At 33.4% G+C, this 22,826-nt stretch overlaps 9 protein-coding genes across 15 annotated transcripts in view; 5 read left to right on the top strand and 4 right to left on the bottom strand.

The window, feature by feature from the left end:
• Positions 1 to 6: 6 nt before the first annotated feature.
• On the bottom strand, positions 7 to 2,742 carry LOC108629219 (uncharacterized). The gene is made up of 5 exons (XM_018031761.1): positions 2,705 to 2,742; positions 809 to 2,636; positions 540 to 735; positions 286 to 460; positions 7 to 207 (listed from the first exon to the last, which is right to left on the bottom strand). Exons 2-5 carry the CDS (start codon positions 2,634 to 2,636, stop codon positions 157 to 159), a joined length of 2,250 nt encoding a protein of 749 aa, XP_017887250.1. The 5' UTR covers positions 2,705 to 2,742; the 3' UTR covers positions 7 to 156.
• Positions 2,743 to 2,753: 11 nt separating this feature from the next.
• LOC108629273 (tudor domain-containing protein 5) lies at positions 2,754 to 5,475 on the bottom strand. The gene is made up of 5 exons (XM_026817114.1): positions 4,935 to 5,475; positions 3,583 to 4,861; positions 3,304 to 3,506; positions 3,092 to 3,230; positions 2,754 to 3,020 (listed from the first exon to the last, which is right to left on the bottom strand). The coding sequence occupies exons 2-5, from the start codon at positions 4,792 to 4,794 to the stop codon at positions 2,763 to 2,765; spliced, it is 1,812 nt and encodes a 603-aa protein (XP_026672915.1). The 5' UTR covers positions 4,795 to 4,861; positions 4,935 to 5,475; the 3' UTR covers positions 2,754 to 2,762.
• A 149-nt stretch (positions 5,476 to 5,624) lies between these two features.
• Agpat1 (1-Acylglycerol-3-phosphate O-acyltransferase 1) lies at positions 5,625 to 9,222 on the top strand. Of its 2 annotated transcripts, none has more exons than XM_018031848.2 (4): positions 5,625 to 6,129; positions 7,063 to 7,378; positions 8,082 to 8,247; positions 8,315 to 9,222. In XM_018031848.2, exons 1-4 carry the CDS (start codon positions 6,092 to 6,094, stop codon positions 8,467 to 8,469), a joined length of 675 nt encoding a protein of 224 aa, XP_017887337.1. In that variant the 5' UTR covers positions 5,625 to 6,091; the 3' UTR covers positions 8,470 to 9,222. The 2 variants fall into 2 exon arrangements, with proteins under 2 accessions (XP_017887337.1, XP_017887336.1); XM_018031847.2 differs by having other exon boundaries at positions 5,657 to 6,505.
• A 1,263-nt stretch (positions 9,223 to 10,485) lies between these two features.
• On the bottom strand, positions 10,486 to 11,701 carry LOC108629221 (calcyclin-binding protein). 3 transcript variants are annotated; one of them, XM_018031766.2, is made up of 3 exons: positions 11,513 to 11,701; positions 11,383 to 11,438; positions 10,486 to 11,275 (listed from the first exon to the last, which is right to left on the bottom strand). In XM_018031766.2, the coding sequence occupies exon 3, from the start codon at positions 11,144 to 11,146 to the stop codon at positions 10,598 to 10,600; it is 549 nt and encodes a 182-aa protein (XP_017887255.1). In that variant the 5' UTR covers positions 11,147 to 11,275; positions 11,383 to 11,438; positions 11,513 to 11,701; the 3' UTR covers positions 10,486 to 10,597. The 3 variants fall into 3 exon arrangements, with proteins under 3 accessions (XP_017887255.1, XP_017887254.1, XP_017887253.1); XM_018031765.2 differs by having other exon boundaries at positions 10,486 to 11,260; XM_018031764.2 differs by lacking the exon at positions 11,383 to 11,438 and having other exon boundaries at positions 10,486 to 11,260; positions 11,513 to 11,698.
• A 127-nt stretch (positions 11,702 to 11,828) lies between these two features.
• On the top strand, positions 11,829 to 16,927 carry Mys45A (SDA1 domain containing protein Mys45A). Of its 2 annotated transcripts, XM_018031873.2 has the most exons (10): positions 11,829 to 12,152; positions 12,339 to 12,433; positions 12,505 to 12,609; positions 14,217 to 14,315; positions 14,384 to 14,899; positions 14,969 to 15,203; positions 15,280 to 15,415; positions 15,489 to 15,801; positions 15,877 to 16,485; positions 16,561 to 16,761. In XM_018031873.2, the coding sequence occupies exons 2-10, from the start codon at positions 12,347 to 12,349 to the stop codon at positions 16,759 to 16,761; spliced, it is 2,301 nt and encodes a 766-aa protein (XP_017887362.1). In that variant the 5' UTR covers positions 11,829 to 12,152; positions 12,339 to 12,346. The 2 variants fall into 2 exon arrangements, with proteins under 2 accessions (XP_017887362.1, XP_017887363.1); XM_018031874.2 differs by lacking the exon at positions 11,829 to 12,152 and having other exon boundaries at positions 12,347 to 12,433; positions 16,561 to 16,927.
• Positions 12,518 to 14,155, top strand: Orc5 (origin recognition complex subunit 5). Its single transcript, XM_026817124.1, has 2 exons — positions 12,518 to 12,609; positions 12,735 to 14,155. The coding sequence occupies exon 2, from the start codon at positions 12,812 to 12,814 to the stop codon at positions 14,096 to 14,098; it is 1,287 nt and encodes a 428-aa protein (XP_026672925.1). The 5' UTR covers positions 12,518 to 12,609; positions 12,735 to 12,811; the 3' UTR covers positions 14,099 to 14,155.
• Positions 16,928 to 17,448: 521 nt separating the features above from the next.
• LOC108629204 (general transcription factor 3C polypeptide 6) lies at positions 17,449 to 18,373 on the top strand. The gene is made up of 3 exons (XM_018031695.2): positions 17,449 to 17,715; positions 17,779 to 18,037; positions 18,121 to 18,373. The coding sequence occupies exons 1-3, from the start codon at positions 17,557 to 17,559 to the stop codon at positions 18,318 to 18,320; spliced, it is 618 nt and encodes a 205-aa protein (XP_017887184.1). The 5' UTR covers positions 17,449 to 17,556; the 3' UTR covers positions 18,321 to 18,373.
• The window catches only part of Paics (PAICS bifunctional enzyme), a 7,788-nt gene continuing 3,288 nt past the window's right edge, over positions 18,327 to 22,826 (top strand). Inside the window, exons 1-3 of the mRNA XM_018031776.2 lie at positions 18,327 to 18,418; positions 18,795 to 18,906; positions 20,621 to 20,732. The gene's annotated coding sequence lies outside the window, so the exon portion shown is untranslated. The remainder of the gene's footprint in view (positions 18,419 to 18,794; positions 18,907 to 20,620; positions 20,733 to 22,826) is intronic.
• Positions 18,657 to 22,824, bottom strand: LOC108629226 (amidophosphoribosyltransferase). 3 transcript variants are annotated; one of them, XM_026817121.1, is made up of 8 exons: positions 22,793 to 22,824; positions 20,653 to 20,853; positions 20,275 to 20,567; positions 19,952 to 20,201; positions 19,642 to 19,878; positions 19,431 to 19,558; positions 19,128 to 19,349; positions 18,657 to 19,047 (listed from the first exon to the last, which is right to left on the bottom strand). In XM_026817121.1, the coding sequence occupies exons 2-8, from the start codon at positions 20,846 to 20,848 to the stop codon at positions 18,775 to 18,777; spliced, it is 1,599 nt and encodes a 532-aa protein (XP_026672922.1). In that variant the 5' UTR covers positions 20,849 to 20,853; positions 22,793 to 22,824; the 3' UTR covers positions 18,657 to 18,774. The 3 variants fall into 3 exon arrangements, with proteins under 3 accessions (XP_026672922.1, XP_026672921.1, XP_017887263.1); XM_026817120.1 differs by lacking the exon at positions 22,793 to 22,824 and adding an exon at positions 21,888 to 21,993; XM_018031774.2 differs by lacking the exon at positions 22,793 to 22,824 and having other exon boundaries at positions 20,653 to 21,436.

The raw sequence follows: 22,826 nt of genomic DNA, 5'->3' as shown, positions 1-22,826 counted from the left end.
AAATAAACATTATTTCTCTAAAAGTAGGAGATTACTTTCAGTCTGTCCTTCAGATATGTAAAAAAATCTGAAGGTAAGCATTTTAGAATGTTTTAGTCATGTTAATTACTAACATTAAGTACATCCACAGCTCATGTAATTATTACTGCATAGGTATCAAAGTTGTTCAACGGCACATTTTAACTGTTTGTAAGTGTTCACGACCAACTAAAAAAAGAACAAAAAAAACTCATTATTCAACAGTAACTTATACAAATACATTTTTAATTCAACAATAATATGTACCCATATTTCATATGCAACCGAGTTGCTCAGAAATCTTTCATACATAAATATGGCATTGACATCGTCATACGAAATGATTCTCAGCGTATGTAGTGATTGTATAACAGATTCCAGTGACATTAAATATAATTTAGTTACGCCATTTAATATATCTCGCGTTGGTTTCAATATCGTACTGTAAAAGGTAAATTGTTATGTTGATTATTGAGTAAATGAACATATTATTTCCTGAGTAAAAAATACATAATGATTACTTGTTAGTTGTCAAAAGTTCTATTGAATTCTTAGTTCGGTCAATTTCCTCAAATTTGATAGACATATTATATCCTCTTAACTCGTTAAGCAGGTACCAGCTCGTTGTAAATTGCGTGAACTTGTCAACAAATTCGTCTAATAATAACCATCCTTCATCCAGATAATGGAATATGTGAACTATATCCGTTTGTAGTTCTACAGAAATTGTACAGAATCATGTCTACGATGATATTAATTAATTATTATTTTTAAAAGGGTTGAAACGTACCAACTACTTGAAAATATAGTTTGGCATTTAAGGATAAATGTTTTGATGAGTCTGCAACGCTATTTAAATTGCACTGTTTCGCATACATAGTCTGTATACCCATATTATCTAAATGAACATTTGACGAGTCTTGTCCTGCTTGTATACTATTTTGTTGTTTGTTATTATCAGATATATTTGCCTTGTTTTGCGATATGGGCTGAACTGGAATCCAGTTGTCTGAAGTCCACTTCTTTGAATCCAACACTTGGCAGCTATCTTTGCTCACTTTATTTTTCTCTTCAAACACGCTACCCATTTCATTATACTTTTTCACCATTAACTTCTGATTGTATTGTGGGACATTATTGGATTTTACAATTGCGAGTGAATTGCACAATGGGTGAGAAGTAGACATAGAAGTCCGATACCCATCATTGATAGTTTTATTCTTCCTTGACATAGGATATACAAAACTGTTCGTAGTTACCAACATTGGACCATTCTGATTAGGCGCAGATTGCCTCGAGTTAAAGGTGTCAACAAAAATGGGTCCCTGTTTTTTGCTTTGTAAATCGTAACTGCTGATAAAATCCTTTGATGTTGGTAAACAGTGGTTGTTATTTTTAGGAATACTGCTATCCGGCAAACGTTGATCACTGATACAGATGTTGGACATTGCTCTCGTAATATCTTCTAAACTTCGGCTCTGATCCATAGTATACCTTGCAACTGAATTATTCCTTTCATCATTATTCGTAGGCTGCAACTTCAAATATTCGTTCCCTTTGGATGATATACCATTCCCGTTTATATTTCCATTTACATACGGACTATTGGTACGATTCTCAATATTTATCACATCGTAAATGATGGGTTCGCGATTTTTACATGAATTATCTTCTTTCTCAGTGATTTGTAATGTATCCGATAGACTAAGTCTAAACGGATTAGTTTCCTTAAAATATGTATTACTATCCACAGGTTTCTCTGTGCGTGTAAAAAGTTCGATACTGTTATTTGTAAGATAATTTTGCACGTCCATACTGAATTTGCCTTGGCCAAACTTTTCAGCTTCCCAGTTTTGATGATTCGGTATAACAAAATCATTCCCAGGTATAAAATAATTATTATTCGTCCAATTAGGATATTCAGTCGCTTCCTGAATTTTACTGTTTTGAACGGGAACAGTATATCCACTAAAATTATTATTGTTATTAGAACACGTAGAGAATAATGGTGTCTTAGTCTCATTGAAATTTGTTTTCGAGAGATAAGAACTGATTGAAGAAATTGTATCTCTGCAAATGTTTGCAACGCCTGTATTCATAGGATCCGTGCAAATTGGTATTTGGCTGTAAGCATTTGAGAGTATACTTTTTACTTTATTTAGAATATCTTCATCTTTCGCTGAATTCAGTTTATTGAACAACAGGCTAAGCGTCCCGCTTATTTGCGTTAGTACTACCAAATTATCGTTCCACAATTGCATAAATTCTTGAGGGCTTATATCGTATACAGACTGTTCATCTTGCAAGAATGGATTGGTATTATTCCTGTTATATCTAAACAAGTGAAGCGACGGAAGATTCTGATTTTTAACATTGTCTTCTGGTGACAACATTTTATATCTGTCGCGTAATGCCGATTCCGACGAGGGTTTGAAAGCTGTATCATCTAAAATACTTTGCGGTGATATTAAGGGTGCATTAATGATCTCTCGATGATTTGTTTGTTGTTTCTCCTTGACCAACTTAACAGGTTCCTCTTCTTCATAACATATGTGTGGATGGTTTACCAAATTCTCTTCAGTGTATAACAAAAGATTATTCATATCAACCTTGTTCATCTAATTAAAAGAGAAGAAATAATTAAAATGCGAATAACTTAAGTAGAATTACATTTTGTCGCACACACCTGTGTTCCTTTTATTGCAAGACTCTCGCTAATTAACCAGTCGTAGTTAAAATATAATTTAAAATACGTATGTAAATTTAAACGAATCTCTTACCTCCGGACTAACTGACGCAATTGTAGCTACTAAAGGGATGTTATTCGTTCTTAATGCAAATTTATGGGTAACTACGCGAGACCACTTGGTTCCTTTTCGTGGCATTACATTAACTAAACCGCAGGGAATTGCTTGTGCTGGTAAATCGGAAAACTTTTTATGCAAATAATAGACTTCATTCCGGGAACATATTTTTAGTGTACCGTAGTCATAAAACATTACCTTTAAGAAATCATTAGCCATGCTTATCGCATTACACTATGTACCAGTATACTGACCAAAAGTATACTTACTGTAATTGAAAAATCCGATGTGACGTGTTCAACGATAGCCCTGTGCCACTTGCCATTGTATTTACAAGCACAATTTAAACCTTTCTCTAATACAATTGGTGGAATCAAATATTTCGCAAAATTCTGAGTATAAAAATTGCTACAAAGACAATTTTTGTTTGTTTACCCGTTTGATCGTATATAATATAATTATGCATCTTAATTATACATACTCTAAATTGGTCATCATTTCTTTAAATTTATTTATCTTTTTACGAAGCTGTACCCAAAAAAATGTGGGCGTGAAAACTTCAACTACAAAAACTTCTAAGAACTTAGTTCCTCCTAATACAATGTTTTTAGGCTTTATATAATTGATGCGATCCCCAATACCCATTACTTCTTCTGGCACGATCGCTTCTGAGGTACTGAGTGTCTAAAAATGTAATATCAGTTGATAATTATCAATAGTACAATATGTGCACCTTTAAATTTAAATAAATCATTTTTACCAGTTTCGATGGCACAGCTTCTTCATCCTCCGAATCGTGACTCTTCATCTCCTTTATTCTAAAGGCAGACATATCTTTTTTAGCAGAGTATAGTTTAAAATCTCCTGTACCTTGTAACTGAATGGCGTAAAAAATATCTGATAAGTATGATATGAATTCTCTAACGCTAGTAAAACCAAGTTCTGTGTACTGCAACTGATAGCCATACTCTTCCATATACTTGGCTGGCAAGTCAGCACACCAAATACCATCAGGATATTTCTCAGCAAGTTTCTTCAAACGATATTTAAGTCTTTCATTTATAATAATCTGATTATCGTTATCAAGTACAGGCTCTTCCTCATCCTTCTTTCTATCATTAACTTCTACCTGTACAGACCCATTGGCGTCCATATATACATTATATATACCAGATGGTGCTTCTGTTTCTGTTGTAGCTTTCTTACATTTGTCTGGAGACTTAGATATAGTTCTCTTAATGAAACTAGAGGTAGATTCAGCATTTGATGTTAAATGACTAGAATTACGTAGATTTGAAGCAGGAACAAACTCGAAAATATCAGTATCGTCATAATTTTGAATATGGTCTTCGTATCCAGCTGCAGTAATAACAACAGATTTGGAAGGAGCAGTATTATTTGTAATTTGTGTTGAATAATCACACTTCTGAACACCTTTAACTGGATAAACCATATTAGAGTCTTGGCGAATTCTAGAACGGAACTTGTTAAACTGCTCTTCCATGTCCTTCATTGTTATGTTTAGTTTTGGTGTATACAACTGTAACTGTTCAAAAACATATTGTTTCTTTACGCCATCTGGATACTTATAAATGAGATCAATTATCTCTTCTAATGCCTGTGGTGGTATCAGAGTTCTGGTATAAACAATAGCACTAGCATAATACCGACTTCTGTACGATCTTCCCTTTGGAGGTTGACTTTTTTGTTCAGTTACAAACTTACTAATATGTTTGGACTTTTCAGTAGGGATGCCTCTTAATATATTATTTTTATCTATTTGGACAACATCTGACATGGAATAGATGTATCCTAACAAAGAGGAATAACCAAATTCTTTCCATGGTATCTGTTCATTTTCTGCTTCCTCATAATCAATATTTAATTGCCTCAAGGTACATCCCCCTTTGCGACTCAATAACAATGCTAATATTGTATTTTTCACGTCTTCTCTTGAGTGCGTTGGCTTCATATTTCTAAATTCTTAATTTTCTATGTATGAAATTTCTTCTACTTCAGTCCAAACACGCGTTTATGATCTGTTCAAACTCAGGATTGTAATTTTTTCTTTGAATGGTCATACAATAGGATACTAAGCAAATGAATACATACCCAATACATATAGTAACGATTTTGAAAAGTTTTATATCCACATCAACTTTAATATACTCCTTATACAAAGCTGAACAATAGATATATATATTTCACATCACGACCTTAAATTCTATACGATTATTAGTTACGAGAGTAATGCAAAACCTCAGAACTAACCTATAAGGAACGTGCAACAGAGACGACAAAAGATCATTATCGTGTTTTAAACTGCAATGGAACTTGTTATACTTCCCGCGCAATCTATCGAAATTACTACAATCGAAATTCAAATCGGCATGAAAAGACGTACGCTAAATTACCAGCTCCGTGTAATAATATCTATTTACAAAAAGCTCATAAGCTTATTGTAATACAAAATCATAATGTTCGCAATTGAATAGTGTTTTAAAGCTCTATAATTTAAGATGGAATGTATATTTTCACAAGATGCTAAAATGCATGTGTTTATTATTCGACTCATTTCTACTTATTTAATTTATTTCGAGAACCGTCTGCTAGAAATTATACAAAAAAATTTATCCCTTTTAAAAGAGCTGGAATTAGAATTATCAAATGAATTTCGATTTTCTCTAAACTTCTGTTATAAACATATACTCGAGATAGCAAACAACAATTCGATACTAAATACCTCAGCAGTCTATTAATTCAGTATATTTAAATTTGAAAGTTATTTTTCAAATGATCACTTACATCAAAACCTGCAGTTTTTTTATAAGAATAAGTGCCGGGGCAAGTGATCGGGGCAAATGCCCTGTTTGTCCGGCGCTAAGAACGGTTCTGATTACAAGGGTGTCTCACCCTTAAACTATGGTAATATAAAATGGAATTGAAATGGATCATTCTGAAGCGCGATAAGTTCTTTCAATTAAATACTATCTATACATAATACTTATAAACCATGATAAGTGTGTAGGTTACAGTGCTTCTGTGTATGGCATAGATATATTATTGTTGTCCATTGACAGATAATATCGACTTAACTCCACTAAGAACAGAGTTCGCATTGGGAACGAATTAAAATAATTGATAGGCGTGGTACTGATTGCTAGATAGGAATGCTAACACAAAAGAGTGTGACAAAAATGTGTGGGGCATTATCGACAGACTGAGAGCGTGTGTGCCGTGCGGGAGACACGGCAGAATAGCTTCATTGTATGCTATTGTATGTATTCTACGCGAATAAAACGACGAGGTAGGCGGAAAATGGATAGAGGGGGTTTAATCATATGTCATTACTGTTTAACATCACGGAAAACCTTATAAGATCACGAAATAGGACGAGTAAGCTTAAAAGTGATCCCGGCTGTGTGGTGCAAAGCAGATATACATAATATACGCTCACTGCGTGTTAGTTTAGTGATCCGCCCTTTGCCGCTATAAAAGATGGCACCGTCTTGTTTCGAAGTGATCCTCGTCGGTTTTATCCTTGTGTTGCCATTTCTCTACGAAATGAGCAGGACATTTCGTTACTATTTCAAGTTTCTCTTGTACTACGGATACGTGATGATGAATTCAATCGCCCTGCTTCCAATTATGATGCTACGACCGTGGAACGTGAAGAATTTCATGTTAGTGATCAATTCCAATTTTGAAACTACCAAATCTTTCCCTGCGATTTTACCACTCTCTCGTGTCTTACTTTCATTCTTTTTGATGTTTCAATAATGTATAATTGTTCTGTTATCTTATTTTTATTAATTAATAGACATTTATTAGCAACGTACTGTAGAACAAATTTATTGAACGATGATGGTATAGTGTGTACGATGCATCAAGTGGTGGTAGTTTATTTGAATAACTCGTCACAACTACCCTGGAAATATTGTTTAAAACACGTAATGGAAAAAATCGATATAAGTTGTAAAATTATTTTTTACATCTCATACGATCGTTAAATATATAATATGCTTATTGTATAAGAATAATTCTTCCGATTTGTTTGGCTACGAATATTTTTTACGTAACGTTAAAGAAAATGATTGGCAATTTATGGGAAAAGATTATATAACTGTAACATAGAAATTCCATCATTTACAATAATTTTGTTACTACCGTAACAGATTTTATTTTGCTTTTTACTAATCCGGATTAATGATGAGTTACAAATTATGATATATAATTCTAGACTAGCTTCCTCTGTATGTTCCTGCCTTACTAATTTTCTGGGAGTACGATGGGAATTAAGGGGAAGAGAGCATTTAGAGCAAGAGAGAGCATGCATAATAGTAGCGAATCATCAAAGTTCTTTAGATATAATGGGGATGTTTCAAATATGGCCAGTAATGGACAAGTGTACGGCGGTGGGAAAGAAAGAGATTTTTTATGCATGGCCTTTTGGTTTAGCCGCTTGGCTTTGCGGACTGATATTTATAGATAGAATGAATTCAGAGAAGGCTCGCTCAGTTATTAATGATGCTACAGAACATATTAAAGACAAGAAGGTAATATGGTCTAACATGAAAAAATTATAAAAGTACATCTAATACATTATTAGTATTCGCATGTTCACGTACATACATATAAGAATAATTCTTCCGATTTGTTTGGCTACGAATATTTTTTACGTAACGTTAAAGAAAATGATTGGCAATTTATGGGAAAAGATTATATAACTGTAACATAGAAATTCCATCATTTACAATAATTTTGTTACTACCGTAACAGATTTTATTTTGCTTTTTACTAATCCGGATTAATGATGAGTTACAAATTATGATATATAATTCTAGACTAGCTTCCTCTGTATGTTCCTGCCTTACTAATTTTCTGGGAGTACGATGGGAATTAAGGGGAAGAGAGCATTTAGAGCAAGAGAGAGCATGCATAATAGTAGCGAATCATCAAAGTTCTTTAGATATAATGGGGATGTTTCAAATATGGCCAGTAATGGACAAGTGTACGGCGGTGGGAAAGAAAGAGATTTTTTATGCATGGCCTTTTGGTTTAGCCGCTTGGCTTTGCGGACTGATATTTATAGATAGAATGAATTCAGAGAAGGCTCGCTCAGTTATTAATGATGCTACAGAACATATTAAAGACAAGAAGGTAATATGGTCTAACATGAAAAAATTATAAAAGTACATCTAATACATTATTAGTATTCGCATGTTCACGTACATACATATGTATATTCTTTTTTTGTAGATAAAACTTTGGATATTCCCTGAAGGTACCAGACACAATACTGGTTACATTCATCCATTCAAGAAGGGTGCCTTTCACGTCGCAGTCAATTCCCAATTACCCATATTACCCGTCGTGTTTTCATCCTATTATTTCTTATCTTCAAAAGAAAAGAGATTTGATTCTGGTAAGTTCTCCCTTCTGTTCTAAACATAGACGTTTGTAATAAACATTAATTCACTGATTGTCCAAAGGGCGAGTTATTATAACGATATTACCGCCGATATCCACGGAGGGACTGAGTACAAATGACATTGAACATTTAATGCAACAAACACGAAACGTTATGAGTGATGCTTTCCACGCATCTAGTCACGAAGTTCAACTTTCAAGTATTCCTTCTACTTAGAGTGAAAGCTATCTCTTTGATAAATCAATTAGATAGCTTGCCACTTAGGAAGATATCTTGCCATTTAGAAAGATATCTTGCCATTCAGAGCTTGATTATAACCGAGCTTTTGTTTCTGAACCAAAGACTATATCTTTTGTTATTTTATCTAATGATTCCATTATTTTTAGACGTTTTAATGTCGTATTAAGTGCCCGGGACACTCATGATATATGTACAGAAATAATAACGACTCATGCTTCAGATTATATTTGATTTTTTTATCAAATTTCATTTACTGAGGTAAAATTACACTTCTATTCTATCTTGGGTAATATACATATATGTATATAAAAGAATCCTTTTTATACATTTTTATTTCGACAGTTCACTACGATATTCAATATAATATGTTGACGCATATCGTAATTCATCTTTATATAAAATTTACCAATTTTATATGTTTGTGAGAATATAAATGTTAACATATTCTCACATAAGAAATCCTAAGAAATATTATATGATAGAGCTTTAACAACTTCTGATTTCAAATATAAGTAATTTTATTTTGTTGACTGCTTGGCATACAAATAAAGCGCCAAAGTTTACGGTAATACATGAATGCGAAACCTCCCGTAGGTGTCGAACAATGTTGAAGTATGCCAAAGAGTTAACAGTCCGACTGGGTAGAACTGTGGTCAAAAGAATGAAAAATATGTATTCAAATCTTAGCTCGTTAAGTCGTGTTCTTTTTCTCTACACTGTGTATTTTGTTCATAATATTTTATATACATAATTGTTATATGCTTCCAATTATTTATATATGCAGGAGTATGCAATTTTAATAATTTACAGCTAAATAGTTACTTCAGTGGTAATAGTAACTTCTTTCGTTTATATTCCTCTCTGTTTTGACAAAGCAGGATGTCATTGAGATTTGAGTGAATCTTAACTACTGTAAGATTTTATTCATTGCGAGGACAAATAGTAATCATAAAGGAAACAAATTTTGAATGTGGCATTGAAAAACTGTCTTCTGTTACCTATTGTTATATAAACATTCACACACTGTGATACGATTCTTATTTGTAACTAAATATCCGTATCAATATATAAAATTGTAACTAAACACGTAGTCTCCTCATAGAATTACTATTTCTACAACTGATAAGCGATTAAATTAGGATTTGTTGTTAGTATCAGCTACACCTAACTTTGGATTATACTGAATTTTGATAATCTTTAATCGATGGTATTACATAATGAGATAATTTATAACTTCATGGCCTTATCGTTAAGAGAGCATAAACAGTCTAAAAACTACAACAAAAAATATACATTGTTTCAAATGCATATTTATTTTTCGACAAGTCTATAGTTTACATTGGAGTATGCTGTATTCAAATCAACACTTGTTAAATGCAAATTATAATCCAAAGAATATATGTATACGGCTTTTTTGTTGCAATCTTTCTCAGTGTACATAATATCTAGTAAATATTTGTTGTCGTGCCATTCTAAAAATGGCTTATTTCTTGTTTTAACAATTAGTTTCATATTTCAAGAATTATACATATACAATCCTAAGCTACACTCGTAAGAGTTAGTCCAATATGTTGATCATGCTTTAATTATTACTGGAAGCAAAATCATGTAACATGCAAAGTAGCCCTTAATTAGTCTGTTTGTATTGATTGTATTGTGTACTTCTTGATGATGGAATAGTTTTACGAAAGAAAAACGCACAATTGAACAAATTTCAGGATTGAAAATATTTTTCGGGGGATTAATCTCCCAGAAATGAAAATATAATAATATATTAAACGGATNAAAAGACGTACTAAATTATAAATTTGAATCAACCACAATAAACGTAAAGAAATTTTAATGTTATTGTAATTATGCAATAAGATTGAAATATATAAATTTTAAATGACCAAAATAGCTATATTTTATTATTCATTAACAAATGTGCTACCTTTGAAACATGTACTAGGCCTGAGAACATAAATTATTCTGAAGAAGGAAGTAGTAAAATCTATAATATATAATTTTATATAAAACATGTGTCTAGTACTTTTACATCTAAGTTTATTTTGTACATTGGCAACCTATCAAATAAACTTAAGTATGTATAAAAATAAAAATATTAAGAGTCTGACAGTCCAGCTGCTTTTTTTTCTTGGCTCTCAGTCCATGCTTTAGCCATTAACTTTTTAACTTCATCGTCTCCTTCCTGGTACATCTTCTTCATTAGATTTATCAAACTCGCACCTGGATCACTGTTGTCATCCATTTCTGGTACAGAAGATGTTTTTGATTCCTTGATTCTTTTCTCTACTCCCGTCACATCTGACCAATGCTTTGCAACTTTCTTGGCAAGAGATATAATCACCATGTCAGTTTTAACTTTAAAATTACTGTTATCTGCATCTATGTCCTCGCATAAATTGTTAATTGTTAAACTGTAATTCTTGTTATTTAATCCAAACACATGGAGGTCAAGAGATTTTTCAGTAAAGTTACAGGTCACAGCTTCTTTCGGTAATTGATGCACATCTTTCAATGTAACATATAATTTCACTGTTGTGCCTGTTTGATCCCAACCATAGTTATTCAGTTTAACTTCATAACACTTTTGAGCAGAGTTGGATACTGCGTTAGACAGTTTTGGCTTAGGCGTTTTGGTTTCCTCCATTAGCTTTGTCAATTCCGTTTGCAGTCTCCGAATTTCAAGACTCAGAACATCCTTGCTCCTTTGACGGTTTGCATGGCCAATTAGATTATTAAACTCTTCGATATCCAATTTTAACTGTAAAAATCATGTCTGCAGGTTTAGGTTAACCCGTGATGGTACAACCTTTCTTATATAAACACTATCCTACTTAACACAGTTGTTGAATAATTTATAAATATTCAATCCTTTATACATACACTTGAGTGAAAGAAACGGTAGATAACATTATAGGCCGTCACATTTTGATATATCACTTTGCATATAAAAAATCTATCAGCATTTATATCGTAAGAAATTTTGTACAAACGAGTTCTTTTATCGACTTACCTCATCAGCTTTCGTTGACATTGTTTTTCTGCAAGGGGACGACAAATAGGGTAGAAATATCGTGAACTTTTAATTTCAGCCACAAATTAATTCAACACTTGATTCCTTATTTTAGAATTATATACGTCTCGAAGTTATACTGAATCATACACCTGCGCTCGTCTTGGAAATTCAATATCGACTGCAAACGTTTTGCAGATCGCGTTCGACTACAAGCCCAATCGAAATTTCTGGACATTTCTGGAGGATTCAAACCTTTTCCATCAAATAATATTATATTCATTTTCAGTCCACGAAAATAAATATGTATTGTTGGAAAAAGCATAAATAGATTTAAATGTATTTGTTCTTTATTAAATTATCTCACGTTATTATTCGATCTACAGCAACATAACAATGATATAAACGCACGAATATGAGCTGTTCTATTTATTTTTATAGTTATAGTGGGTAAATGTAAATAATAATAATATATAAGCATCAACGCTGCAATAAAAAATTCAATAAAGATTAATTTCTCCTTCTAAACAAAGCGCGGTAAAATTTTTTGTACATACGTATATGCACCACGCACATATGTATATGCACCACTGTGCATATGTTTGTATATAAAGTAATTGTCTACCAAAGAAGTCAAATGGTATGTATAAAGTGAGAATATTCATTCCTTATATTTGACTACAAGATTTTTCTCCTATAATCGTTTTAACTATACCAAGATATCATCCGTAATGCTTTGTACAGTAAAGTTTGACTGCGAATGTAGAAGTTGATTATCCAGGTTATACCAAAGCACGTGTACTGTAAAATTATTATGTCAAATTAGGTAGAAAAATGGTGAGACATAACAATCAATTGCCGGAAAATCTTCCCCAGTTGCAAAATCTTATCAAACGCGATCCAGAATCTTATAAAGAAGAAGTGAGTTTGTTTTTAATACATGTGTTCATGCGCCGCGTTTGACAACTTGTTCATATAAATGTTTTTTACAGTTTCTTCAGCAGCATCAACATTACAAGTCTGTTTTGGAAATATTTCGTTTAACGCCAAACAAATTTAATAAAAGCCTTGACGAAATAGTCACCTTTCTGTCACAGGTGAGTTTCATAATGCAAAGTACAATGGGTATGAAATAATTCTAAGAACTACATGTATGTCTTCAATTGTCTGTAATTTCTTTATTATGAGAATTTCAAGTGTTAGGAGAGTTTTTTCTTTACAGGTATAATAATAAAAGAACGTATTTATTTATTTTAATATTATTGCAAATTGGTTAAAATTAAAAGTAAAATAGTAATTATGGATAATTATTTGGAACATGTCGATGGGAAGATCATATGCCGCAAAAAAGTAATAGCACAGCTATATTCTTTAATTGGCTATTTTGATGAACCAATTCCGCATAGCATATTTATTTATGGTCATGTAGCCACAGGAAAGTCCTTAATAGTACAAAATATGCTTTCCTATTTGAAGCACAACGTAGCTTTTATTAATTGCATAGAGCATGTAAACGCCAAGCACATATTTGACTATATACTAGCTGATTTATCATCAAATCTCGCTGATTCGACAAATCATAAGTGCGACAGTTTTGCTGATTTCATAATAAATTTTAGGGAAATTGCTGCAAGAGATACTCGCCCAATTGTAATAGTCCTCGATAAATGTGATAAACTGAGAAACTTTGCTATTAGTTTGTTACCGGCGTTTTCAAAGCTCAGGGAATTGTCAGGCGTTAATGTATGCGTAATATTTATAAGCGATATAGTGTGGGAAAAGTTTCGCGTTAAAATAGGTGTTTACGAACCAATCAAGATTCATTTTCCTCAATACACACGAAACGAGTTTACTGAAATTTTGCTTAAATACATGCCACCCGGTTACGAGGATACGTTTTACAGAAATTATCTGAATTTATATCTCTCTGTATTCTTCCGATTCTGTCGAGACCTCAACGAGCTTCGTTACATGGCTAAAGTAAACTTCTCAAAGTACATAGAACCGGTCGAAGCTAATCAGTCTAATAGTGATAACACTCCGTTATTGTGGAGACACATTTCACCCATCTTTAAAGAGAACTTAGAAGTTATTTACCTGCGAATTAGCTCTGATAATTTTACAAAACAAGATCAATTATCGAAAGAGATTGAATCGACAACCAGGCTGGCATTAAGTTTCGAATTACCATATTACGCGAAGTACATGCTGATCGCATCGTACCTCGCCTCGTACATTTCTGCAAAGGAAGATAAATATCTGTTCATGAAACAAAAATTGAAGAGGAGGAAAACAGCTCCTGGTAAGAGAAAGACGTTGATGAACGTTCATTGCGGTCCTTATAACTTCCCAGTATCTCGGATGATTGCTATATTTTGCGCGATTCTCGCTGAGAAGGTCGACATCAATGCTAATTTACTCGCCCAAATTCCATCGATGTGCCAACTTGGTCTACTATCGGTCGTGGGGAATTACAATTTAAACGAACCCAAATTCAAGTGTTGCGTATCGTACGATTTCATCCTCGTGATAGCCAAAACCGTCGGGTTTAATATACGAAATTATTTGTCTGATCTTATGTCTTAATTTTGTACTTATTTATGAATTTTTGTTAAGGAAAATAAAATACTTTGTGAACACGTATTTATTTCATTTTTGCAAACAGCCTCCGATTTTACTTTAATCCGTTATTTTCTAAATATAGGTGGCTCATTGTTATCCAAACGCTTTAGAGTCGTTTCCGCAAGAGATCATTGACGTACTCCAAACATACAACACAGTACTTGAAAATGATATGCGTTTAGTAAGTGTTAAATAAATGATACGAACTTTTATATGTGCGTGACAATAAGTTTCTTTCTTCTTTTGTAGACGTTTTGTAAAGCTTTGATTCAACTACGTAACAAATCGCTGTTGGAACCTACTGCGCTTTTGAGCTTGTTCTTTGAACTTTTGAGATGCCAAGACAAAAATCTAAGGAAATTCCTCGAGACGCATATCATAAACGATATTAAAAACGTGAACTCTAAGCAAAAGAATGCAAAGATTAACACGACGCTGCAAAATTTTATGTTTTCGATGTTGAAAGATTCGAATGTGAGGGCCGCGAAAATGTCGGCGGATATCATGATCGAATTGTACAATAAAAATATTTGGAACGACGCGAAAACCGTGAACGTCCTCGCGACAGGATGTTTCGCCAAAGCGACCAAAGTCATGGTTGCCTGTTTAAAATTCTTCTTGGGCACAGACGCGGAAGAGGAGGGCAAAGAAGACAGTGATAGCGACAGCGAACCGAATATTAAAGAGATCATGATGGCTAACAAAGTGAATAAAAAAACGAAAAAGCGCGAGAAGCAGTTAGCGAAAGCGAAACAAACGTTAGCAGTAAGTTGCATTCAGCGAGCTGATTCAAGTTATTAATAGTACGCATATCTAAAATTCCAAATGTTTTAGAAATCTAAGAAGAAAGCGAAGAAACCACCTGGATTTAATTTCTCAGCGTTGCACTTGATTCACGACCCGCAAGGTTTTGCAGAAAAACTGTTTAAGCAATTGGAAAAGAATAACGACAGATTCGAGATTAAATTATTAACATTGGATGTGATTTCGAGACTTATTGGTCTGCACAATTTGTTTCTACTAAATTTTTATCCTTATCTGCAAAGGTTTTTACAGCCACATCAAAGAGGTATTATATTTTGTTGTTCGAAAATTGTTATTATAGATAATGATATATAATGATACATTGATTTTAATGATCGTAGAGGTAACGAAACTTCTGCAGTTTATCGCTCAGGCTTCTCACGAACTAGTACCGCCCGATGTGTTGGAACCAGTATTAAAAACTCTGGCAAACAATTTTGTCACGGAACGAAACTCCGCAGACGTGATGGCCATTGGGTAAATACATATTTTTACTTATTGACGTTTGTGAAATATTTTTATAATTAATACGACGTTATTTTAAATGTAGGTTGAACGCTATCAGGGAAGTATGCACACGCTGTCCTCTGGTTATGAACGCAGATTTATTACAAGATTTGGCACGTTACAAACACTATAAGGAACGCAGTGTAATGATGGCTGCGCGGTCGTTAATCACTTTGTTCAGAGTCTCAATGCCCGAATTGCTGCATAAAAAGGATAGAGGACGTCCTACAGAAGCGATCGTTACTCTGCAAACGCCAAAATACGGTCAAGTGTCTGCTACTGATTTTGTACCCGGAGCTGAAGTTTTATTAAATAACGACACTCAAGAAGTCATCGACATTAACGTTGACAATGACGTAAATAAAAGTGAACATATAATTCATTCCACAATTAATTTTGTAAAAAAGATTTCATTAGGATTCTGGTTGCAGGAGGATGACGATCAATGGATCGATGTAAATTCTGGTGATGAAGATGGTAATAATGATGAGGAGGAGGAAGAGGAAGAAGATTACGATGAGGATGATTCTGGCGATAGCGATGACAGTGAAAATATTGACGATGATAAGGATGGTAGTGACAATGAAAATGAAGAGAACCGTAATGACGTTATTGAATCTAACAAATGTGAAGAAACGGAAATTAAAACAGGCGACAAAATTGAATCTGAATTAAGTAAAACAAATACGAAAGCTGATGATACTACAAACGAAAATCTAAATAAGAAATTATCAAAAATTGAGAAAAAGAGATTAAAACTCAAGAAACAAGAGGAAGCAAAGCAGAAGAAGAAGGAGGCTAAGACTTCAGAGAAGAGAGAAAAAGCGACTTTAGTATCTAATGAACGCTTATTGACTGACGAAGATTTTATGAAAATAGATGCGGAATTAGCAAAACAACAAGTAACTTACACTAAACGTAGTTTGAAAAGACCTCATCCTTCCGATGCGGAGCGTGGAGATTTCGTCAAATTGACAGACATAGAAAATATCTACAAAAAGCGGAAGCACGATAAGCAAGCTCGCATCGAGTCTGTCAAGGTTTGTTCGGATACGAGTATATTTCTTTCCTATTTCTTTTAGCATAAATTTTTATTTTTCTACTTCTTATTACAGAAAGGACAAGAAGGAAGAGAAAGGTTCGGTTATAAGGACGGACGACAGAATCCACTTTGTAGTAAAACAAATCGCGAGAAAAGGAAAACGAAAGCTTTCCAAATGTTAAAGCATAAAATAAAAGGGAAAGTAAAACGTTCCTTCAAGGAAAAGCAGAGAGCATTAAGAAATCATTTGCTCAAACAGAAAAGAATGAAGTGAATGTATACATATACTGAGAAGAAGGAAAATCCTACAGATTACCTTCTGCTGTTCATACTTGTATTTTCTCTTGAAGCTGTAGAGGCTTATGAACTTATCTCGTTACGTTTACTTAATCTTTCATCTTCATTATTGTTTTCTAATAAACTAGTAGATGTACTTTGTACATACAAATATTTTCTTCGCAAAGTTCATACGAAACTTGAGATTGTGCAGGACACTATACAAAATGGCAATGAATATTAATGAGAATGACATAGTGCCTATAATTTAAAAAGATATCAAGTATGCTTTGATGTAATATACTAATACATTTTTATTGTATACTTGCGCATAACAGAATTATTATTTAAAACATTTTACCCTCTTCCACATCCCACACTCGCATATACCCAGTCAGCCAAATCTGCAAACGACAGGATTTCGGTAGGCCTACTGCATGATCTACCGGTAGACTGGTTGCAGAATGCGCCAATCCCTGACATCAGCATCTGACGGCAATCTGGCAGTAGAATGACTGCAGACTGCTCGCCATCTGCCTCCAGATGCTGGTGCCAAGCCCGTCGCCAGTATGGTAACAGAGTAACGCCAGGTCTGATGTCAAGCCTGTTTCCAGAATGATTGTAGATTGTCGTACGTCATTTTAACTCCTGATCAATCACGATGGAATCTCGCGCATGCGTAAACAGTTTATCATTTCCTTTAACTCGGAGGTTAGATTTTTTGTAAGCGGATTCGCGAAATATTGAATCGTATTTTTTTCTCATATCAGTTGAATATATTTATATAATCGTTATGGGAATTGATGATGAAGTATCTGAAGATGAAGAAGAAATCCTCGTATATGTGGAATTTGAAGAACTTACTGATAGTAACGTGCTTAGCGATAAAAATTTGCAATTGGACATGATCGGCATAGATACGGAACATCCCATAATGCAAATCAATGGAAAGGTAATGATGATAAGTGTAAATTATTATTGAAACATAATTCTGTATTGACTTCGGTGATTACAGTTTTACGAGGGTACTTATGAAGATGATTGCGGTACTTATATGTTTTTCACAAAAGATGATAATCCTACCGTAAATGATCCTGTTTTCGACGTTGCACCGAATTTGAAATATTTTGCTAAGACTAGGAAGTCATTAAAAATGCGAAGAGTTTTCATAAAGCCTAGAACAGAGGTTCTTGGGGACTCTGAACATAATGAGTGTATACCAAATTTAGATACACTTAAACAAGCAGGAATTCCATTTCAATATCAAGCAGAAGGTATCAAATGAACCAAACTAAATAATATAACAATAATTGTGTATTACAGTACAATTTATAATATTTGGAATGTGTTTCTTTAGCACTTTCATTCTGGAAGACTATGAGAGATAATAGACTAAAAGCATTGGAATCATATTTAGAAAAACAGAGAATTAGAGAACAAAAAAGATCTGAAGGCATAACATTGGAGTCTGAATCTGATGAGGATAATCCATTTGCTGTATATAAACATAAGGAATCGATGGATACAGATTTATTAGAGAAAGAAGGACAAAATTAGAAATCAATGTAAAATGATTAGAATAATAAATGCATCACAAATATTGAGAAGAACAACTCGAAGGATTGAATATCATGCACAAAGATGAGCATACAAATGTATGTATGATTACTGGTTACACTATTTATTGTGCTTTCATTACAAATTTATTATTTACATATGACGAAGTGAAGATTTTTTGTGCTTGATTTGTTTAAAATCTTAAATTTCTTATAAAATGAAATCAAATTTTGTCATTATATTTTTAGTAGATCTAACGTAACTTAATTTTGAAATACTGCTGTATTTTTGGACATTATATACTGACCTATAATTACTCAATTAAAATTAGACATATATAGTAAAGTGACAAGTTTTATTGAGTTGAATGTCATATTTTATGCTAAAATAATGTGAATGATTTAAAAATGTATATAATTTGCTTTATGCATACAATAAGAACGATTTCTTTCTTTTACCAATCCAAATCAGCAGGAAGCTCGTCAGGATATTCCCCTGTCAAACAAGCTGTACAGTGACCAATGTAACTGCTTTCCCGATTATCCATACCGTATCTGACAGCTTTCACGAGTCCTTCTACTGAAAGGTATGTTAAACTGTCAGCACCAACATGTTTAGCTAATTTCACATTATCTAATTTGTTAGCAATTAATTCTTCTCTCGTCGGTATATTAATTCCCATGTAACAAGGATATTTCAATGGAGGTGAAGCTATCCTAATATGAACCTAATAAAAAATAATAAAAGATTTAGAACTTAACAAATTTTCTATTAACTATAATAATTATAATCGGTAAAGACACTCACTTCCTTTGCTCCTGCGTCGCGCAGCAACTTAATGATCGGTCCAATCGTATTTCCTCTAACAATCGAGTCATCTATAAGAATTAACTTTCTTCCTTTTACATTTTCCGATAAAGCCCCAAATTTCTTTGCGACGCCCAGTTGTCTCAGCCGTGTACTAGGCTGGATAAAAGTTCTGCCAACGTATCTATTCTTGCACAACACTTCCGCGAACGGTATTTGAGACTGCAAAGATATTTCGGAGTTGCATTCCCACATTTGTCTCAATGGATTAATTAATTGCAATTACTGGATCTTGATATTTACCGCTCTGGCATAGCCATGCGCTGCTGCAGTCCCAGACTCGGGTACAGAACTAACTATATCCGCTTGTACTGGCGATTCTAGAGCAAGTTCTCGTCCGCATTGCATACGAACAGAATAAACCATTTGTCCTATTCAATAATGTAAGAATCATTTGTGTGTACATTAAGTCGATTTCTATATGTTTTTATTCTATTACATTCAGACATACTACCTTCAAAAATACTGTCGCTACGCGCAAAATAAACATATTCGAAGATGCAAAAAGCCTGAGGCTTTTTATTCGGTCTATCGACTATATCTATAGTCTTAATGCCTTCGCGCGTTAATTCTACGATTTCTCCGGGAAATACTTCGCGCACGTATCGTGCTCCGATACTTAAAAATCCGCACGACTCAGACGAAATGACCCAACCTTCAGCTTCGTCATCGTCTTCGTCCGAGTCATCTCCTATTGCAAAAACAATTCTGTTAGATTGATTCTCTTATTTTATTTAGTGTTTTATTAGAAACGATTAACATACCTAAATTACCAATTGGTACAATTTTTCCAAGGCACAACGGACGATTTCCATAAGGATCTCGAACACCATATATTTTATCTCTCTGCATAATTACTAATGAATACGATAACGGTGCTAATTGCATCAAATGTTTTATACGCGCTGGCCAGTCTGGCCCGTTTACTTCGCCTTCAGGGGGGTTCAAGCAGAGAGCCTGCGTTATTAGCTCGGAATCCGAATAAGTTGATAAACCAACTCCGCGTCCTAATACCTAGTAATAAATTAGATCCCATAAGTAAATATAGATTTTATAATGCTATTTACCACTTTTAAAAATTAGTTACCATTTTCCTCAATGATTCTGTATTCACGAGTTCTCCATTATGAGCAACCGCTAATGCTCCGTGAGCAGTATGAACCACAAATGGTTGACAATTAACTTCCTCGCTTGCAGCGCTTGTGCTATATCTAGTGTGACCAATTCCGAGATTCCCACTGAGTTTTCTCATGTTTTCATCGTTAAAGATATTATTAATCATTCCCATACCCTTATGGACATGAAAAGATTTTGAACAGACACCTTCGCTTGTGACAATGCCTGCACTTTCTTGACCTCTGTGTTGTAATGCCACTAAACCTAAGTAGATATCGATTAAACATATTAGTAATAAATAATGATGTTTTCCGCAGAAATGAACTGTGACAATCGCATTAGAGTTTACCTAGACAAATCACTTGTGCGACATCAATTTGGGAAGGCCAGTCACCTGCGGCAATGCATCCAAAAACTCCACATTCGTGTGTAAGGCCAGTCATTACTTTGTCTCTTCTGCGTGGAGTTTTGTCTCTTTTGTTTTCCTTGGGCAATATTTGAACACAAGAGCTTGTTTGCACACATTGCTCCGAGTCACAAGACATTTCAACTATACTTTGGAAAACGTTTTTTGTTTAATAGTATAGAATCTTTGTTAATACTAATAGTAGTGTTCAATTAAGATGTGTAACAAAAATCTGTTGTAACTTTTAAATATGAGGAAAAATCATAAATGGATTTATCGTGTTGCCTTACAAGCTTTTAATATTTCGTTTTTTTATACTGCAAAATATCAGACCCCCTCGAGATTTCCTCTGCATTATCAGTAATGACACTATAAACTATTGACCTCTAATAAACAGATAAAATACTTATTTCAATGTTACTAACATTTTCAATACACTTACTTAATCAGCATTTCGCAACTGATTTCATCATTGTACCATTCTGATATCAGAGTTTGTAGAAAATATTTGTAAGCTATAATACACATTTACATACAAATACATTGTAAGGTCTTGACAAAATTTGTTATCATAATCGTTAATTACGTCCAAGAAATCTTCTGTGATGTTAAATTCATAACACAATTTTATATTTAAAATCCTTTCTTTGCAATATATATACATAGCTTGCATTACGACACGTACGGATCATATTTATGAAATTGGAATACATTTAACTGTGTTTATTAAAATTCGATCTACGGAACTTTAAAAAGCACGAGTTTACTTGTAATTATATTACATTCCCGATAATTTTATCGTAGAATGTACCCACTTGTTGCATAAGTATACGTATGCGTATACGGGGTAGATCAAGTAAATGGAATATCACCTAGTAAACAAGTAAACATAAGTCACGCTTACTTTCTACCACAAACAAAAATATAAAGTTCTACGTAAGGAAAGCGAGTAATTTTATTAAGAATTCTTTTATATCCCAAAACCATTATGTCTAATTTGGTGGACCATCTTATTGTTAGATGAATCTACGTGTGACATACATATTTCATTTTAAATTAACATTCTTCTAAATAAAGTCTTTTGAGTGAATTTGATTTGTTAACGATCTACCACGTATTATTAATTGCATTTTCATTTAATTAATACGAAGTTTAGTCTTATGTTCGTACATACATACCACGTGCGTTCGAGCGTCGTGACTCGTGATGTTCTGTCCGTGTCTGTCCTTTCTGTCAGCTTGAAAGAGATCCGTATGAAATGTTTCTCGACTGGTCTTAGAAGAACATACGAATAGATCCATTGACCAATGAAATCTGCTCTTTACTGGAGGGGTTAGCTTATTCAGCTATGATCGTGCTTTTAAACGATTCGACTAGTAGAAAGTTTTCATATTCTTATTATTTTGAACATAAATCCACTTGTGTTTTATGATATACATACAAATACATTGTAAGGTCTTGACAAAATTTGTTATCATAATCGTTAATTACGTCCAAGAAATCTTCTGTGATGTTAAATTCATAACACAATTTTATATTTAAAATCCTTTCTTTGCAATATATATACATAGCTTGCATTACGACACGTACGGATCATATTTATGAAATTGGAATACATTTAACTGTGTTTATTAAAATTCGATCTACGGAACTTTAAAAAGCACGAGTTTACTTGTAATTATATTACATTCCCGATAATTTTATCGTAGAATGTACCCACTTGTTGCATAAGTATACGTATGCGTATACGGGGTAGATCAAGTAAATGGAATATCACCTAGTAAACAAGTAAACATAAGTCACGCTTACTTTCTACCACAAACAAAAATATAAAGTTCTACGTAAGGAAAGCGAGTAATTTTATTAAGAATTCTTTTATATCCCAAAACCATTATGTCTAATTTGGTGGACCATCTTATTGTTAGATGAATCTACGTGTGACATACATATTTCATTTTAAATTAACATTCTTCTAAATAAAGTCTTTTGAGTGAATTTGATTTGTTAACGATCTACCACGTATTATTAATTGCATTTTCATTTAATTAATACGAAGTTTAGTCTTATGTTCGTACATACATACCACGTGCGTTCGAGCGTCGTGACTCGTGATGTTC

The sequence above is a fragment of the Ceratina calcarata genome, unplaced genomic scaffold (assembly GCF_001652005.2).
Source record: "Ceratina calcarata isolate Rehan_Ccalc_2016 unplaced genomic scaffold, ASM165200v1 scaffold557.2, whole genome shotgun sequence".
Classification (NCBI taxonomy): domain Eukaryota; kingdom Metazoa; phylum Arthropoda; class Insecta; order Hymenoptera; family Apidae; genus Ceratina; species Ceratina calcarata.
This window is presented reverse-complemented; position numbering and strand designations above follow the sequence as displayed.

Excerpts from the sequence above, each read along its gene's own strand:
- LOC108629273 (XM_026817114.1), bottom strand. The coding sequence starts at position 4,794 with ATGAAGCCAACGCACTCAAGAGAAGACGTGAAAAATACAATATTAGCA. Across the intron at positions 3,231-3,303 it reads GAAATGATGACCAATTTAGA|CAATTTTTATACTCAGAATT; the intron begins GTATGTATAATT and ends TTGTCTTTGTAG. Across the intron at positions 3,021-3,091 it reads CATCGGATTTTTCAATTACA|GTAATGTTTTATGACTACGG; the intron begins GTAAGTATACTT and ends GATTTCTTAAAG.
- LOC108629204 (XM_018031695.2), top strand. The coding sequence starts at position 17,557 with ATGGGAATTGATGATGAAGTATCTGAAGATGAAGAAGAAATCCTCGTA. Across the intron at positions 17,716-17,778 it reads TAATGCAAATCAATGGAAAG|TTTTACGAGGGTACTTATGA; the intron begins GTAATGATGATA and ends CGGTGATTACAG. Across the intron at positions 18,038-18,120 it reads ATTTCAATATCAAGCAGAAG|CACTTTCATTCTGGAAGACT; the intron begins GTATCAAATGAA and ends GTGTTTCTTTAG.
- Mys45A (XM_018031874.2), top strand. The coding sequence starts at position 12,347 with ATGGTGAGACATAACAATCAATTGCCGGAAAATCTTCCCCAGTTGCAA. Across the intron at positions 15,204-15,279 it reads TTTACAGCCACATCAAAGAG|AGGTAACGAAACTTCTGCAG; the intron begins GTATTATATTTT and ends TAATGATCGTAG. Across the intron at positions 15,802-15,876 it reads ACATTAACGTTGACAATGAC|GAGGATGACGATCAATGGAT; the intron begins GTAAATAAAAGT and ends TTCTGGTTGCAG.
- LOC108629219 (XM_018031761.1), bottom strand. The coding sequence starts at position 2,636 with ATGAACAAGGTTGATATGAATAATCTTTTGTTATACACTGAAGAGAAT. Across the intron at positions 736-808 it reads ACTATATTTTCAAGTAGTTG|AACTACAAACGGATATAGTT; the intron begins GTACGTTTCAAC and ends CAATTTCTGTAG. Across the intron at positions 208-285 it reads CGGTTGCATATGAAATATGG|TTGGTCGTGAACACTTACAA; the intron begins GTACATATTATT and ends TTCTTTTTTTAG.
- Agpat1 (XM_018031847.2), top strand. The coding sequence starts at position 6,321 with ATGGCACCGTCTTGTTTCGAAGTGATCCTCGTCGGTTTTATCCTTGTG. Across the intron at positions 6,506-7,062 it reads TGGAACGTGAAGAATTTCAT|ACTAGCTTCCTCTGTATGTT; the intron begins GTTAGTGATCAA and ends ATATAATTCTAG. Across the intron at positions 7,379-8,081 it reads AACATATTAAAGACAAGAAG|ATAAAACTTTGGATATTCCC; the intron begins GTAATATGGTCT and ends CTTTTTTTGTAG.
- Orc5 (XM_026817124.1), top strand. The coding sequence starts at position 12,812 with ATGGATAATTATTTGGAACATGTCGATGGGAAGATCATATGCCGCAAA.
- LOC108629226 (XM_026817121.1), bottom strand. The coding sequence starts at position 20,848 with ATGTCTTGTGACTCGGAGCAATGTGTGCAAACAAGCTCTTGTGTTCAA. Across the intron at positions 20,202-20,274 it reads CAGAATCATTGAGGAAAATG|GTATTAGGACGCGGAGTTGG; the intron begins GTAACTAATTTT and ends ATTTATTACTAG. Across the intron at positions 19,048-19,127 it reads GCGACGCAGGAGCAAAGGAA|GTTCATATTAGGATAGCTTC; the intron begins GTGAGTGTCTTT and ends ATTTTTTATTAG.
- LOC108629221 (XM_018031764.2), bottom strand. The coding sequence starts at position 11,533 with ATGTCAACGAAAGCTGATGAG. Across the intron at positions 11,261-11,512 it reads TGTCAACGAAAGCTGATGAG|TTAAAATTGGATATCGAAGA; the intron begins GTAAGTCGATAA and ends TGATTTTTACAG.